We start from the raw sequence: 18,732 nt of genomic DNA, 5'->3' as shown, positions 1-18,732 counted from the left end.
TCACACCAACCCCTCCCTCCCAGAGCTCACTTACCCTTCCTCTTGGCCTCTTCACTGTAGACATTTTTTTTCTTCCTCTTTACCTCCCCCCCTACAAACTCCCTCCCTCGCTCTCTCTCGCTCTCCCTCTCTCTCTCCCTGTGACCGGCTAACAAAAGCCTCGTTGCCCTTTCGCCGGGTTTTCTCGCCGACGATCCTTCTCCGGAATAAATACACTTTTCCACAGTCTCCTTCCTGGACTGGTGAGTGTGTATCCCCCCCCTTCCCCTTCCCCCTCCCCACTGGTTTGCCTCCCCTCCTCCACCACCTCCTCCTCCGGCGGCGGTAGTCCACTCGTCTCCTTCCTCAGGCGGTGCGTGAACGTCGGAGTGGCTTGTCTCCTCCTCCTCCTCCCGCAGCGGGCAGGGCTCAAGAGGAGTGCATGGGAGCTCTCTCACCCCCGCTCTCCCTCTTTACTCCCTCCCTCACCCACGTTTGTCTCTTCACGGGGTGATGAGGGAGCCGAGGCAGAGGAGGTGCGTGGCAGTCCAAGAAGCGCTGGCTGCCCCTTCGCTCTCTCAGAGTTTCCCTACCGCCGGGTCATTGATTCCTCGTTCCCTCTTTTCCTCATCATCCTGGGATAAGGTAGGTAAACTCTTTCTAAAAAAAGCTTTTTTGTATTTTTTTCTGTCCGCCTCCAAGTCGGCTACGGCCCGCACACGGCAAGCTCCGGCAGGAAAATGAAAGCACAAAGCAGCAAAATGCATCAGCATGAATATTAGAGATGTCGTTAAAACCCAGGCTCGTTTTCTCTCTCTCTCTCTCCCTCTCTCTCACACACACACACACACACACACACACACTCTCTCTCTCTCTTGCTCACTCCCCCCTCTCTCTCTTTGTAAAGGAAGTAGGCCAGCAGATGGTGCTAGCAGTTATTACATTAACTTTCACAATTTAACCTTTACAGTGCTGAATCACTCCCGTCACCACTTTTTTGGCCTTTTTTATAGGTTACAGCCAATGGTGTGATGGTTTATTTCAGGAAACATTAGAAAAACATTCTGAGACTTCCGGCAGGTCGGAGTCGCTGGCCTTTACACAACTCCCTCCCATCGCAGGCAGACATGTGCAACAGCCGGCACATGGCACCAGGAATGACACATGGCTGGACCAAAGCCAGGTACAGTACAGTAGAGAGACCCGGTCCAGGCTATAGCGACAGACAGTGATGATTTAAATCTCTGTTATGGGCGGCTCGAACGCAGCGCACACTCCAATTCCAGAAAGACAGATTCCACCATAAACGCAAGTCACGTGAAAAGTACAAGGGACTGGTAAACATGAACAAAACGGTCATTGTAACATTAGCCAGAGCAGTAGCTGACTTTGAATAATAAATGTTGGTGTTTGATGAATGCTGAAAAGTCAATAAAAGTCTCTGAGACTAACTGGAATGCCGTCTTATTTCTAAACCACAAAGTCTTTCATTTCTCTATCAACACTCTGTCTTGATGTACTCCAAGCCTCTTTGTAACAGAAGATTGCAAGGGCCGGATATTGCTTCTAAGGTGTACGCTTTCCCAGAGAAAATAAGGCTGGATTACCAGTGCTTAGTGCAAGTGACAATTCAGATATCTTGAAGGGACGGGGGTGGGGTGGGGGTGAGTCAATACATTATTACAATTATGATTTGAATCCGTTAACTCCCAATGCAAGTGAGCCGTAAACGGATCAATCATACAGTATCTCGTTTGAATGAGCTTTACGTCATCCAAATACACTCTTTCACATTTGCGGCGAATTAATATGTTAAAAAATAAAATAAAATAAACAAACTACAGCAAAACCATCGACAATTCAATATGGTTTAAAGGAGAAGTCCCATCTAGATTTTCCTTTCCAGTATATGCTCTATGTGCCTCTACTCCTCTAAACAAGACATTCTGGTTCATACTGCTTTTGTGAAATATGAATCAAGCAACAGAATCCACCCGTTTTTTGTCTATCTCAGGGGGCAGCCATTTTGTCACATCCTTTTTCATTTGAAAACAACATCACAGTGCCGAAGGGCTCAGGTAACGAATAATCACCTTTATGCTGGGTTTGGTCATGTGACATTCTATTTATACATAACAGTAAAAACAAAACAACAACAAAAAAAAACATATTTCTGTGTTCACAGGCAACATGAAAGGGGGCTGCAGTTATTTAGGATCCCCCAAATCCCAGAATCACAGCGATCGATTTTATACTGAAATCGCGAAAAGAAATTCTAATTTGAATCTGAAAATTCCATATGCATCAAACTGTGACAGCAAAGCAAACCAGAGGTGCTTTTTCTGTCATTAGTAACAAAAATGTAAAAAGTAAGACACTGTGTGAAAGAGGGCTACCGTTATGAGGATGACCACCTTACGTGCGTGGTAAGAAACGTGTGTAACCGCAACAGGAGCTGCAGCGGACAACAGATTCATCTGCCAGGTTGTGCTTTGGAGTTTGGACGAGGACTGGGGCGGCGTTCTCACTGACAGCTGTGGCTCCAAGTCTCGTCCGGCACAAATGTACCCTCTGATAACACATGGCAGGGGTTCAAGCACGCTGCCTAATGCGCACATTGAGAGTGCAACAGGTAGCAAAGCATACGGTATAGCAATTCAACCACCATCTTTAAGGGAAAGGGACAGAGCCCTGCCAGAAATCACAAAAGAGTCGAAATAATTGATGCCCCCCGTGAAAAGGTTAATCATTTCTGATATATACCACAAAGTATGCCCCCAAAAACGGTTTCATATTATTTCATAGTTTCACATTATTGCTAATCAACTACTAGCTTTGCAGTTAGCAAACATCGCAAGAGTTGAAACATAGCATGTGTTGAAACGCTACATATACTTTCTAATATTTTCCCCATTGTTCAAGTCACTTTTAAAATGCTGTGTGCGCCACGTCCAATCTCTCGACATAAGTAGCAAGGCACCGGCTTCCTGTTGGTCAATGCCGAAGAACCCATCGAAGGAAGACATAGGACATGTCACACTATGGGGCAAGACAAACAAAAACTATGACATGACAAACCTTCATCATCATGGTCGTGAAGCGTATCAGACGCATCTCAGACGTCATTGAGTATGTCATATTACACAGGCTACGACTCGTCAACACAACTCAAAAGCAGTTATGAGACACTATGTAGTCTGATGTCGAGATGTGTCACTTACATACGAGGTGTATCGGGAAAGTTCCAGGACTGGTGTCACACAAGCTACTCTTTAAAAACAAAACACGCCTTCACTGCATCCTCAACTATACAGGAGAGCTTTTTCCTCAGCTCTCTGCGGCCATTTAACTTTTTTTTCCCCACATGCTTCTGTACAAATATCTGAGTCAAGTCATCAAACAATTAGCAGGCTGAGTGATGATGAGACGAATGAGACCAGACTTGCTAGGGAGAGTCATCACCAGTGATGAGTCATGGATCTTCGAGTACAATATGCAGACATAATGCTAGAGCCTTCATTGGAAGAGTTCAACATCCCCAAGATCAAAAGAAGCACAGCACTCCAAGTCCAAAATATCAGACACTTCTTGAACATCACCTTGCTAAAGCAACCTCCCGTCCCACTCAATCTAACAATGTGTGATTTTTTTTTTTCCATCTTCACCAAGAACAAGATGGTCATCAAGGGATGTGGATGACAACAAGATGCAGAGTTTTTCCTGCGTAAAAAAAAGAAAATTAATATACCATGCTCAGGCATACTGAGGAATCCTGCACTGCTATTTATGACAAAAGCACTGCGCCCCAACACAGCAGGCAATCGCTTCCCTCAACCAACTAAAGACTGGACACAGTAAAAAAGACATGAGGTGACAGCCATTCACAAAGAAGTTAAAGCAAAGTTCCAAAAACTAAAATAATTTAATTTAAGTCAAGTCAAGTCAAGTCAACAGTATTTATAGAGCACTTTCAAACAGCCATCGCTGCATACAAAGTGCTGTACATGGAGCAATTTAACATGCACAATAAACAGTAAGACAAATTTAGATACATAGTTTAAGAAATATTTGGTTTTGTTTTTTAACGGAGGACACTGTAGAGTGCAATTGTAGCACAGGTGGACATAGATCACAAACCACTTGAAGGCTGCTTCAAAATAATCTGTGTCTCTCAAACAAAAATGACCCAACCACGAATGCTTTAAATCCATCAACCCTTAGTCCTTTGGCATCATGAGGCCCCTAGATGGTGCCAAAGCTCTTACTCAAACAACTTTGCTGCCATCTTGTGGCATCCTAGAACACAAACAGCACAAAAACAGCAAATAGGCAAGTTTCACAGCAAATAATGTCACATTGGTACCTACATGATGTGCAAATAGATGAATGAATGAGTCGGCGGGGAAACACAGCAGACATATGGCTAATTTTTATAGTGAAACAAAAATACTCTGTATTAAATGGTAAAGACACACACGCACGCACACACAAACAAAATCCAAAACAGGCAAACAAGCTTTTTGATGGACATACAAAATGACAGCCGCCATTGCCACCGTGTGTTGAAAACGACAACAATGGTGATTTGGCAGTCACATGGCTACAGGCTATGCGGCAACGCAAGTGTTAATAGGCAAAAGGCCTGTAAACTCTGTACTAGAGGGGGAGAGGCTCACTTGAAACGCAGATGAGGGGGGGGGGGGGCGGTACAGGAAGGAGAGGGGAATGTTTGCTCTCTGAGGAAGAGCAGGCGAGTGGGTGGCTGCACAGGTGACAGTCTCTTGACACTCCATTCTTCGCCTTCTTTTCTCTCCTCCACAGTAAGCATATCCATTAAAAAAAAGAAAAGAGGGGCTGAAAATGAGCGACCACAGCAGGGGTGGCCACGTTTTTGTGCTCCAAGTCCATTTAAACACACTCTCCCAGGCTCTTCGGAAAGAACTACAGCAGTAACAGATGCAAATGGTGTTTTTATAACAATCCATCCAACTTTTTAACAGTTGCATTTTGCCAAACACATTGTTTAAAAAAGTTCAATTAAATTACAATGTCATATTATAGATTTTGTAATTATATGCGGTCATATTTTGTTGGAGAATCTTTCCAGTTTCCTTCATTTTAAAACAATATGTTCCTACTTGCACAGAAAAAGCCATTTTGTTTTGCATATTGCTCTCTTCTTAAACCATACCATGTCCGAAAAAGTAGCATAGGTATGGAATCGCCGCTCCCCCGTCCACACACGCCCCTCGCATCCCAGTTGCAGTTGGCAATCTATGCTGTCTTCTTGGTCAAGGATGCATCACCTGTGGTGTGCTACTTCTGTGACAAGTAACGATTTGCAAAACTGAAGTCTTCAGTGTTGACCGCTGAGAAGAGCTGTCGCGCGCTCATTAATTTCCACCCGATGATTGGTGTAGAAGAATGAATTTAACGACTGCTGGTGCCTCGGGCAACTCGGATTCAATATCATTGAGAAGCTGTCCATTTCTAGAACAAAGTAGTACCCTCCCCTCCTTTTTCTATACTGCCCCGCCTCATTAGGATCACGAGCTGGGGCCTATTGCAGCTGACTTCTGGCACACGTCACCAGTCAATCACAGGACAGTTTTGGGAGATACAGTCATCAGGGGCGGTTCTGGATCAATTTCACTGAGGGGGCCGGGCTGGGGCCAGGGGTTTTGATGGGGGGGGGGGGGGGGGGGGCACATTCAACCCAGGGCTAAAAAGACAGATTCAAAATCTTATTTGACTTTTTATTTCTTCAGACTTTGAAATTGTAGTCATAACATTAGAGTGATGAGAAAAAAAACAGTATTAGGAGCGCTAAAATGTCTGCAAGCGTAACAATACGTCTGTTGAGAATATTCAAGCCAGGGGATGATATGGTACCAGCCTGCCGGGGACAAAAATTGCAAATACACTGAAGCTAGATGTTTTACATGCATATAATTATCCAAATTTTAAAAGGCAATGTCTTATATATTGATCCTGTTAAATAAAAATTTAAATAAAAAGGGAGACTAAAAAAGTTACACACACACACACACGCGCACACACACACGCACACACAAACACGCGCGCACACACACACACATGCGCGCACACACACACACGCGCGCACACACACACGCACACACACGCAAATAGCACTCGTGTCGTGGTAATTTCCTTCTCTGCGGACTGCTTCTCATTTTCCCGCTCATTTTTAAATGGCGCAGCGCACTAAAGGGTCCGACTAGAATGTTAAATCACGCACTTTGGTTCCACCTTTCGCGTCGGCGACTCGGCACGACTGCGTAATCTGCGCTCGGAGGGGGTGGCCACAGGGGGGGCCAGAATCGGTGCTACAGGGGCACTGGCCCCCGTTGGCCCCCCCCAGAACCGCCACTGACAGTCATACCTCAGTTTTCGAACATCTCTGTTCTCGACCAAATCGGTTTTCGACGAGAAAATATGAGATTTTTACAGCTCGGGTTACGACCGACAACCGGTTTTTGACCAAACTGAGCAAACACGAATAAACACACACCACTTGACTACTCTCGGCTTCCTTACACGAGGAAGCCGAGATTGTTTTTATGTTATTTCTGCATAGTGTATTAGCCCCGAATCATGGGCTAATAAAAATTTCAAAAAAAAATCTCTTTTCGAACAGCATTCTGCAACAGATTATGGTTGAAAACCGAGGTATGACTGTATAGCCATCCTTCCAACCATCCATGTTCTACATCCTCGCCGTCCGCATTGGGGTGACTGGTAACTGTGACCACCACCCAGCTGGAGAGAGGCAGGGTACATCCTGGATCGGTCATTTCTAAAGCTGTTCATCCATCCATCCATCCTCTACCGCTTATCCGGGGCCGGGTCGCGGGGGCAACAGCTTTAGCAGGGAAGCCCAGACTTCCCTCTCCCTAGCTACTTCTTCCAGCTCTCCCCGGGGGATCCCGAGGCGTTCCCAGGCCAGCTGGGTGACATAGTCTCTCCAGCGTGTCCTGGGTCTTCCTCGGGGTCTCCTCCCGGTGGGACATGCCCGGAACACCTCACCAGGGAGGCGTTCAGGAGGTATCCGAATCAGATGCCCAAGCCACCTCATCTGGCTCCTCTCGATGTGGAGGAGAAGCGGCTTGACTCTGAGCCCCTCCCGGATGACCGAGCTTCTCACCTTATCTCTAAGGGAGAGCCCAGACACCCTGCGGAGAAAACTCATTTCGGCCGCTTGTATCCGGGATCTCGTTCTTTCGGTCACGACCCATGGCTTGTGACCATAGATAAGGGTTGGAACGTAGATCGACCGGTAAATTGAGAGCTTCGCCCTTTGGCTCAGCTCCTTCTTCACCACGACAGACCGATACAACGTCCGCATCACACCAGATGCTGCACCGATCCGCCTGTTAATCTCTCGCTCCCTCCTGCCCTCACTCGTGAACAAGACCCCAAGATACTTAAACTCCTCCACTTGGGGCAAGATCTCCCCCCCGACCCGGAGGGGGCACTCCACCCTTTTCCGACTGAGGACCATGGTTTCAGATTTGGAGGTGCTGATTTTCATCCCAACCGCTTCACACTCGGCTGCGAAACGATCGAAACGCTCTAGTGAGAGTTGGAGAGCACCACATCATCTGCAAAAAGCAGGGATGCAATACTGAGGCCACCAAAACGGACCCCCTCAACGCTTCGGCTGCGCCTAGAAATTCTGTCCATAAAGGTTATGAACAGAATCGGCGACAAAGGGCAGCCTTGGCGGAGTCCTACCCTCACTGGAAATGATTCCGACTTACTGCCGGCAATGAGAACCAAACTCTGACATCGGTGGTATAGTGACCGAACAGCCCGTATCAGGGGGTTCGGTACCCCATACCCACGAAGCACCCCCCACAGAACTCCCCGAGGGACACGGTCAAACGCCTTCTCCAAGTCCACAAAACACATGTAGACTGGTTGGGCGAATTCCCACATACCCTCGAGGACCCTGCTAAGGGTGTAGAGCTGGTCCACTGTTCCACGGCCGGGACGAAAACCACACTGCTCCTCCTCAATCTGAGGCTCGACTTCCTGACGGACCCTCCTCTCCAGCACCCCTGGATAGACCTTACCAGGGAGGCTGAGGAGTGTGATCCCTCTGTAGTTGGAACACACCCTCCGGTCCCCCTTTTTAAAAAGAGGGACTACCACCCCGGTCTGCCAATCCAGAGGCACTCTCCCCGTTGACCACGCAATGTTGCAGAGGCGTGTCAACCAGGACAGCCCCACAACATCCAGAGCCTTGAGGAACTCTGGGTGGATCTCATCCACCCCTGGGGCTCTGCCACCGAGGAGCTTTCTAACCACATCGATGACTTCAACCACAGAGATAGGAGAGCCCACCTCAGGGTCCCCAGACTCTGCTTCCCCCAAGAAAGACGTGTTGGTGGAGTTGAGGAGGTCTTCGAAGTACTCTGCCCACCGGTTCACAACGTCCCGAGTCGAAGTCAGCAGCGCCCCATCCCCACTCTACACAGTGTTAGTGGTGCACTGCTTCCCCCTCCTGAGACGTCGGACGGTGGACCAGAATTTCCTCGAAGCCGTCCGGAAGTCGGATTCCATGGCCTCACCGAACTCTTCCCACGCTCTGGTTTTTGCCTCGGCGACCACCGAAGCTGCGTTTCGCTTGGCCAGTCGATACCAGTCAGCTGCCTCTGGGGTCCCACAGGCCATAAAGGCTCGATAGGACTCCTTCTTCAGCTTGACGGCATCCCTTACTGCTGGTGTCCACCAGCGAGTACGGGGGTTGCCGCCACGACAGGCACCAACCACCTTACGGCCACAACTCAGATTGGCCGCCTCAACAATAGAGGCACTGAACATGGTCCACTCGGACTCAATGTCCCCCGCCTCCCACGGAACATGGGAAAAGCTCTGTCGGAGGTGGGAGTTGAAACTCCTTCTGACAGGGGATTCCGCCAGACGCTCCCAACAAATCCTCACAATACGTTTGGGTCTGCCAGGACGGACCGGCATCTTCCCCCACCATCGGAGCCTGCTCACCACCAGGTGGTGATCAGTTGACAGCTCCGCCCCTCTCTTCACCCGAGTGTCCAAAACATGCGCCCGCAAATCCGATGATACAACCACAAAGTCGATCATCGAACTACGGCCTCTAAAGCTGTTGATACTTGAAATTTGAAACATAAATTAAGGTCAACAAGATACACAGTATGCCTTCCTCGGCTAATTAAGCACCAAAGCGCAATTTAATGTTCCTTTACCCCAGGTCACGAGGTACGGTATAATAGCTGAGGCTTAGCATGGCCCCCCTCTGGAGAAGCTGCTCAAAGCCCATCATCGCACTATCAAGGCACTGGACCCCCTCTGCTTTCTGGCCTACTCTGCTGTGACCGCCCAGATGGAACCACGACACGGTTGAAGCCGCAGACCGCACGCTCGCAGTACATGCTCTCTGCAATGTCACATTAAACGGGCTCAGTTCGAACACTGGGCTGGTGGCCACATGCCAAAGCCGGACTTGTACAGTGCCAGTTTGTGCAGATGCCGCTTGTGCCAACCACAATAAACCTCTCTGTGCAGCAAATTTACATAATGCCCGACTACCCACCAGCCATTTAGAGCTGTTGGGAGATGACAAAGTTTGCAGACGTCTTTCTTTCCGTTTTCAATACAGCTTATCCTGCTCAGTTTCACGCCCACTTTAGAACCTATACCTGAAGTTTTTTAGAATGTATGCCATGCTGTTTATCCCCCACAAAATTAGCTGTGTGCGCTCAGTGTTCATTGTTTTGGTAGAACAGGTTGGAACAGCTCAGAGTGTCATCATCAAGTTGAACACTAGGGGGGGACTGTGAGAAGCATTGCAAGGAATTTCTTACTCACAAAAAAATATATATATACTTTTTGGAGAGGGGAATAAATGAATTAAAGCTCAATTAAAGGTGTGTATATTTTTGTCACGTTCATCTTTTCAGAACAAGCTATTGAAGTATGTACTGCCTATGCACAAAATGCAAACTACAAAACAAAAAAGGAAAGAAAAGAAAACCTTTATGCTGCAGGTTTACACGCCCAATTTCAATATACAGGTACATGATTATTTTTGACTGTCTATTTTACTGTACATTTGAAAAAGCATATCAGAGTTTATGCTGTATGAATGTACGAAACATATGGTACAACCCAAAGATACAGACCGCATGACTCCAGAATTGCACATAACTCCTCAAGCAGCAACAACTAATATAAATATTAAATGTTACATACCATTTAGTTGGACTGGCCTTCACGAGGAAAAGAGCTTGCTTTGGGATAGGATTTAGTCTCAGACTCACAATTTTGCTCTTTGCTTTTAAAGAAGACAAATGTGATATTAGTCCCCTGACTGTAACCCTCCTTTCCCACTGGACTGGTAGCAAGACTGGCGATGTCCATAAACTGCAAATTATACAGAACAGTGGGACCCATTCTAGATCGTTTATTAAACTTTATCACTCTAAATGCAGGCCTGTTTCACGGTCAATAAAGCCCACTAACTAAAGCGGGAGTCACAATTTTAGGCAATTAAATGTTTCTAATCATCATCATTAAGTTAGAGTAATGTTCACAGATAATTTAATACGTCAAAGTCCCGCGGGCTGCCAACTTATAGAAATCCACTTCCAAAGCAATTTAACTGAATTTTCATATTTTTAAAATACTGTCAAGAACATTACAGTGGGACAGTGTTATATTTTATATCATATATTTTATGTACCGGTATTTAAACCAATATCATTTTATTAATGTCAATACAATTAAACATAAATAAAACAAATACCTGTAGCTCAAAAAAGGATGAAAAATATCACCCCACCATCAGCTCCACTTTAACAAGTGTTAATTTGTGACAGTAGGCATGACGTATGTTATTCTATGATGAATAAAGATGTCATTTGCACAGAGTTGCCGTCTGCACGTTATTGGACATAATAAGCTGGCGATGAAGCTTCATTGTGTGCCGTTGCCCTTGTGCTTTGCCTTTAGTATGAATTTATTCAGGGTAGCAGGAATTGGTTTAAGTCTCAAGTCGTTAACTTTTGGCTAATGTCGGACTCATCTGCTAGCTTCCACATCTAGCATGACTTCACTGGAGCCACCAGCAGAAGACTGGTGCCTCTGCGTCATGTTATCAAATGAGGTAGCGTTCAATGATTTCCAGAACAAGACACAGACAATCCTTAACAGTTAGTTGGCTGCTCTAAAATCAAAATTCTGACCAAATCTAAAACTGTTTCTTAGTCCTGGCAGACCAAATGATACAAAGCTTTGAATGTCTGTATTAATGATTCATTCGTCTGAACTAAAACAAATTAATGAAACATTTGTCATGATCATTAATTCCTTATTATTATCATTATTATCCTCCTTAATCTATATCCTTTCATTGGCTGATTGAATGTACATTGTTTTGCGTCATTTATTTAAAGAGAATGTTAGCCCTGTTCTGTGTCGCGTTTAATTAAGCCATTTTTCCTCGAGGCCCAAAACGCAAGCCTGTTCCAAAACGTTCCACATAAAAGCAAACAGAACTGTACTCTCAGGCGGAAACATCGCATTAGGATGCCAAAAGCAGACAGACACGATGGGTATTGAGGTTGGGAGTTATTCGGCAAGTTTACAACACTTCTGTTTATTACAGCACAGCCAAGGGGTGGGGAGGGTAACTTTAAAGCGTCGGAGGGGGACACCTTTAAAGAGGCAAGCACGTGCATAATGAACACGTTCCAGGAAGATTTACATGTTCCAACAGGAAATTCTCTCTCATTTCCCAAAGAAATTCGAGGCAGGTGTCACCTCCCCTGGAGCTGTCGGAGCCAGACTTGAATCGTGCCTAACAGACAAACATGATCAACTGGAAGATATTTTCATTTTGTCCATATCGTCGTCAATATTAAAACCCTTGTGCCATACAGGGCCGGTAAAGTTTATTTCTTGACACGGTGCACACCCTGCATAGATTCACAGAAAGAAATTTGTCAACCTGGCAATTTGCTGCCGTTGGCTGTAGTAACAAAACTATAACAGAGGTGTGATGGGGCCTGTGTAACCCCTTTCACACTGCTTGTCCAAGCCAGGAAAGCAGTTCAGTGTGATAGGTACCACAACAAAATGAGCATTGAAGTCGACCAAATGTTATTTCTTCGGAGGCAGGAGCAAAGACGTCCCCGACGTCTGTAAAGGACTGCCGGAAAGGCGAGATTCGCATGTCAAGTTTAACACCCCCCACTACTTTCTCCTTGCCTGTTGTGTTGAAAGCAATTTTCACTGTCGGATGAGAATTTTATATATATCACACAATTGTGTCAGTATTCTGTGTCTTCCTTGTGAAAGGCAAAGGTGGCAAAAACGCCAGGTCTTCTTTCTCATCTCTAACATATTGGCGATTTGTCCAAGATTATTGCATAAAACAGGCTAAGAGATTATGGAAGCACATTTATAAAAATAAGATGATGTAGCACAAACATGTTTTATATTTTCGATATTTTTTTTATATATAGGCTATTTTGAATCATGGTTATTTACTAAATGTGTGCTGAATTATAATACGGCATAGTTGCACGAGAAAGCATTTGCCCTCTTCTCAATTTTTTAATACTTTCCCACAATTTAATGTTTAAGGTCATCACTCAAATGTTAATATCAGACAAAGCTTACACAAGTTAAGATAAAATGCAAATTTTTAAGTAAGATTTTATTTTTTTGAGAATAATAAGATAAGCAACCTGGCCCTGTATGCCGAAGCATCCCCCCCCCCCTTTTCATTAATTAATTGTAAGCTAATCACATTTTTTTAGAATAATGAGTTCATTTTCACTGACCAAACCCAAGACTGATTACCTCCAAACCAGTCAAATCAAGAAATCACTTGAATAAAAACTGTCTGACAAAATGAAGTCAGCCAAAAGATCGGGAAAAAAAAGTAATAAAATTCTGGTATCCAAAGATATTCAAGTAATTGACATTTACCAGTCTTGGAAGGCTAAAAGTGTCACAAAGCCATTCCTAAAGCTTTAGGACTCTCACAGCCCACAGTGAAACCCATTATCCATGAAAGGAGAAAACAAAAGTGGTCAACAGCTGGCCAACAAAAATGACCCCAAGACTCATCCAGGAGGTCACAAAGGAACCCAAGAAAACTGCTAAAGAATTGCAGACCTTGTTCGCCTCAGTGAAGATCAGTGATCAAGACTCAACAATAAGAGACTGGGTGAAATTGACACCCATGGCAGAGTTCAAAGGCGAAACCCACTGTTACCAAAAACAACATATGGGCTCTTGCGTTGGGGGGGGGGGGGGGGGGGGGGGGTGAAGAATCAAAATATTGCGCCAACACTCTCCACCCAGGGCCTCACCTACATGCTGGTTGGGTGAGAAGCAAGTCCTAATTTGTGCCACAAATTGGGTGGTGGCTTCAGGCGGCCGCCAGAGTCAGATTCCTGAGATTTTATGCCAGAAAAACAAAAGGGCCTGCCACAGATTTACCACTTGCTGTTCCACCACCATTCCAACAGCAATATCAGACGTGCCGATCGTCAAGGCCACTGGCGCTCTGGAGACTGGGTGGGCCAGGAGGTCAGCGTTTGTCAGGACAGACATAGCTTGTTGAAAAGCCTGGACATGCCGAGGACTCCGGAAAAGAGGATCATTAGCTTTCTTGTTTCACAAGTCACCATTAAAAGGCTGCAGGAGGTGGTCTGTCTGAGGAAGGGACCCAAAAACTCCGGCAGCGCTTTAACTGAGGTAGACGGAGCTGACGGACTGTGAAATGGTCATGAAGAGTTACAGTACACAGTTGGATGTAGAATGGAAATGCCGAGTGGAAGAATTCTATAATGGTCAATAATACGGCACCCGCGTAGCTTCAAGGCAGAACATTTCCGGTAGTCAATTTATCTAAGTATTAGATTTTTTTTCCCGGCCCAGAGCAGCTCAACAGAGAAGGTACACACTTAAAAATCGGACATTTTTTGGACCGGATGATTTTTTTCCATGCCTTATCGGCCCTGTTGATTTGTGACTCCATGCGTGTCCATCTCATGGCCGCTGTGAAAAAACATGTGCAGCAAATGAACTTGGAGCTTGCTATAATTTCGACGAAGGAACTCCAACCGCTGGACATCGATGTATACAGAGCATTCAAAGTGAAGCTGTGAGCAGCATGGAAGCAAAAGATGACAGATGGCAAACACAGCTTTACAAAGCCACAACTTGAGAACGGATTGTGGATGCTTAGACGAACGTGTCTGCTTGCACGATTGTTCGAGCTTTTGGAAAAAAAACGGCATAATTTCCGAGGCGCTACATAGCAACGAGACTGATTCTGACAATGACGAGAGGGAACCTGGCGTGTTTGATGGAGAACCTGGGGATTTGGGGATGAGGATTGATCCAGAAGTAACGTGAGTACATTGTTAAATATTTAAATAAAGTACTACTGAACTCAGCTTTGTTCCCGTTGCCTTTTTAAACACAGACGCTAGCGTGCACGCAACTGTATTTTTTAAACTAGCATATATTTTACGATGCAGTGCGTCTTCTGTATGTATTAAATACAGAAATAGCACCCAAAACTGACACCGTGCCTTTTAATACGGTGCGCTGTATGGTCGTGAAAATTAATATATTCATGAGTACATTGAAAAAAAAGCTTTGAAGCACAATTAGTGTAATATATAAATGGATACGCTGTGCATGCTATTCTTGAAAAATTCTGTTTTGTTTGCTGTCATTTCATTGTTTCATAATATTCTAAAACAAAGTGTTTTACATACAAATATTCACTGTAATTTTGACTTAACTCCAACGTTAGCATAGTTCAGTGATAAACTACGGCACATTCCACATTACACACAAATTTGGGTTACGTCGCTGGCCTAAGAACCGAATTCCTTCAAAAACCGTGGAACTCCTGTACTGTAAATCTGCAGTGTAGAACATATGACCTGTGGGCCAAGTGTGACATCGTCCCTGGTAGGAAAAAGGGTCCAGCTGTAAACACAAGGGCACAGGGCAACTACTCACTGTCAGTCGCCAACTTTTCTTTTGCTCTAACTTTGCATTATGTAAAAGGGATTTTCCTCAAACTCATGTTTAGATGTCCAGAGGGAGAGGAGGACTGTGGTATTCTCTCGCCGCCAAACGGCAGGTCAAACCAAGTTCAGGAACATTGCCTCGCATCACAGTGATTGCATTCCAGCTACACACACAGTTTTCCATATTAGTGCCGGGCGCCCTCAACTTCAGCCCAAAATAGACGCTCACTGGCCTTTACTCCCCACAGAATAAAAGCAACATCAGGATAGACAAGACGAAAGGAGAAAACTTTAAATTCAGACCTACGGTGCAGTAGTTGAGGCTTCTCACATGCTCCACGCACTCTGTCAAGTACAGCTTCCCTCCTCCCCCAATAGTCCCGCCTCTTCCGCCTCAACTGCCTAACATCCTGTTTACTGCTGTCCCTCGCTCAACCCCTCCACCCCCCCCCCCCACCACCACCACCACCCCCGCCGCCTGCCCTTTCTTATCTGTCGGGCCTCCCACCAGAGGAGCTGATGTGCCGAATGCAAACAGGCAGACAACTTGACACGGCAAGGGAGGGGAAGGTTTAGCACGTGGGGTGGAGATGTGGGGGTTGTTACAGAAGCAGCAGGTTTCCACAGGGCCGCACGGCTGCTGTGTGTAGAATCTGCACGTCGTGTTGTATTAAGCCGGCGCTGGGTGTCGCCTTTCAGGGCCGATCGTGCCCCCCCCCCAACCCCCCACCATACCCAAGCTCGTCCGCTCCGATCGTTCGTTGCCTCTGAGTTATATAAACCTTTGTGAGGTCAGCAGGCGGCGAAGCTAGCGTGACGCAGACAGGAGCGCACAAGCTTGGCCTCAGTCACCCACAGGAAAAGCAAGGTGGGGGAGGACGAGTGGCAGCAAGCAATTATCCAGAACTGAGGCATCTGCATACTGCTCGATCCAGATATCGATAATAAAATTTCCCCAGTGTGGGACAAATAAAGGATATCTTATAAATTGGTATTGATATTGATTGTTAAAAGTGGAATAAAAACGATACTTTTGTTACAGTTTCTCTCCTGTGCGCAATTTCCTCAAACATTTCTTTAAACTCAAGGCGATTGTTTATCCATTCATCCATTTTCTAATCCTCTTATCATCACAAGGGTCGCAGGCATGCTGCAGCCTATCCTAGCTATGTTCGGGCAGTAGGCGAGGCACACCCTGAACCGGTTGCCAGCCAATCGCAGAGCGAAGAACCACTCACGCTCACACACATACACCTCAGAGCAATTTAGAGTGTTCCTTTAACCTGCCATGCATGTTTTTGGAATGTGGGAGGAAACAGGAGTACCCGGAGAAAACCCACGCAAGCACGGGGAGAACACGACACAGGAAGGAACCCTGCACCTTTGCACTGTGAGGTGGACGTGCTAACCAGATGACCACAGTGCCCTCGGAGATTGTTTAGTCATTTACAATTTCAGAATTTTCTATTTTCTATCCATTGGTAATCAAATTTTGTGCTGGGTTTAAAACCAATCAAAATCATTTGAAATAAAACCACCAAAACACTTGAAGAATGAAAATACATTTAAACGTAGCAATTCAAATTAATCTGCCTTGGTTATTGACACATATCTGGATCCATATCCTAAAATTGACCCTCCAACAGCAGTATCAAACACCATTATACTGCAGTGGAACCTAGCGGCGTTAACATGCATCACCTGCCATGAAAATAATATAACAATTTTTTTTTCCTTTGTAGGCAATGCGAAAGTGAATCGTCTTGGGAAAATGCTCTTTTAGTCAAAACATGTACAGTGTGTCCAGTCAGCATAATCCTTACTAAAAGCTATACATTTGCAATGTTCCGTAATTTAACATAAAAAGTCAAACCGCATGGCTCGGCTGGTCCATACGAAGGTATAAGAGTGACGTCACACCCCATCCAGCTTTCTCACTGTTTTTTTTCTCATACGTGTGTACAGGTGAGGCAAACAACCTCATCAAAATATGTTTTACTTGTAAGTATATACAGTACTTTGGATCGCTCAAAACTCAACTCAACTGTATTTATAGAGCACTTTCAAACAGCCATCGCTGCATACAAAGGTCCAAACATATCGATAGACCTCTGTTTTCTGCAATGTAGGCTTTTGGGTAATGTTCAGCGTGACCAAATCCGGGTTTCTTTCTTGCCATACACATCATGTCAAACATGATTACCCTCATGCTCTCTGTTACCTGAAATTAAACTTACCCGTCGCTTCGTACAAAGAAGTTGCAAAATTTGCTCAACATAGCAACCAAATTGTTAAGTCGTCCACATTGACTGTGCTTTTGTAACCTTGGTCTTCTCTGTTTGAAGCCACGTAGCTAGTGTAAGCAGTGCACATCAAATAGGAATATAATACTGCAGCGTTAAAAACTAAGACACAGCAACAGGGTATTAGCATGTGTCCTCATGTTGTTTTTTGCCTGTAAACTCAAATACTACAATATTGTGGCACCGAATCCTCTGAGCAACCAGCAGTGGTTTACGTGATCCACATGGTGACGTCTCACCCAACTTGGAATCCCGACTGACTTTGCAGTGCAATGACAGCTATGTCGTCAATATAAATCCTGCCAATTGGCTACGTGCCAAATGCTTGTCACTTGTGATGAGTGTGTATATGTGTGTGCATGTGAGAGATTGATTTAATTTTTTACTTCTGTGCAACAGTTAATGGTATGCATGAAGTTTACTACCCCTGATGATTTGTCACGGCGGTAGTGTTTAATTTGACCTTCTATCCTAACTTGTATGGCGAATATCAGTGTAAAAATACAACTCAAAACATGTAGATTTAATATAGGGATTTATGGATTTGGACTGGAGAACAAATGATTTGAAATTAGGGCGGCAGCTATCGAATATTTTGGAATTCGGATAGCCTAATAAAATTCTATTGAATAATCAGATATTTGGATAAAAAATAGATTTTGGTTACAGAGCTGAAGACAAAAACAATATATATAAATACCCCAAACATGAGTCAAGTCAACAATTATTCTGCAACACGCTGCCGAGAATAACTTCAAAATACAAGCAAGGGATTGATGTCGATAAAGTATTTGCTACGCTAACGTTTATTTTGAAGCTGACCTTCTCACCATTTTGGCGGCGCGTAATTGTCATGCATACCATGAACACATTTTGCTGCGATTAGCTTCACTTCTTGTTCATAGTGAACGCGTAAATAACCGGGTGCTGGAGAAGGAAAAAAACAACAAAAAAACCTTGAGCATTTATTTGAACCGAGGTACCCAAATTACTCGGGGACTCGTTTCAGGCCGATTTCAAATCGATCTCATCTCAGTGGGAAATGCTCATAAGCAGGTGGAAAGAAATGGATAGATCTTTCCATTTGTCCAAGTTAGACAAAGAATGTATTTTTTATTTTTTGGAACTGACGCTCTGAGTACAGACCCCCAGTACAATGACTCTGTCTTGAACTCGAGGGTCTCGTCACACCTGCGAGCTGACTGTTGCAGCATTTGGTGATCAATCCTAATTAGGCAGATTCACTGCGGGGGAGTGGAGAATGGGCCGCTAACCCCCCGAAGCCTCGCCTGCTCAGCAAACACGCCACCATCAGCAGGCTCTTCACAAATCAGTGCACATGTTTAGCACAGTCAGCCGCCGAGCGTCGACACGGGGGCCGGACAAAG

General features: G+C 45.1%; 1 protein-coding gene and 1 long non-coding RNA gene across 6 annotated transcripts in view; one reads left to right on the top strand and one right to left on the bottom strand.

The window, feature by feature from the left end:
* chd9 (chromodomain helicase DNA binding protein 9) overlaps nucleotides 1–18,732 on the bottom strand; it is a 77,658-nt gene that overhangs the window by 49,846 nt on the left and 9,080 nt on the right. Inside the window, exon 1 of one of the 5 annotated variants that reach the window (XM_086107444.1) lies at nucleotides 35–181. The exons of the other annotated variants lie outside the window; for them this stretch is intronic. Coding sequence (XP_085963570.1) covers nucleotides 35–64 — 30 coding nt within the window. The 5' untranslated portion in view covers nucleotides 65–181. Of the gene's footprint in view, nucleotides 1–34; nucleotides 182–18,732 lie in introns of those variants that run through there. 5 annotated transcript variants of the gene reach the window in all.
* On the top strand, nucleotides 99–1,430 carry LOC147207861 (uncharacterized). The gene is made up of 2 exons (XR_015100489.1): nucleotides 99–242; nucleotides 350–1,430. It is a non-coding gene; the product is annotated as an uncharacterized LOC147207861 (long non-coding RNA).

The sequence above is a fragment of the Hippocampus guttulatus genome, chromosome 3 (genome assembly GCF_054856545.1).
Source record: "Hippocampus guttulatus isolate MCC_2025c chromosome 3, RoL_Hgut_1.0, whole genome shotgun sequence".
Lineage (NCBI taxonomy): Eukaryota > Metazoa > Chordata > Actinopteri > Syngnathiformes > Syngnathidae > Hippocampus > Hippocampus guttulatus.
Note: the sequence above shows the minus strand (reverse complement) of the source record. Positions and strands in the feature narration are given on the sequence as shown.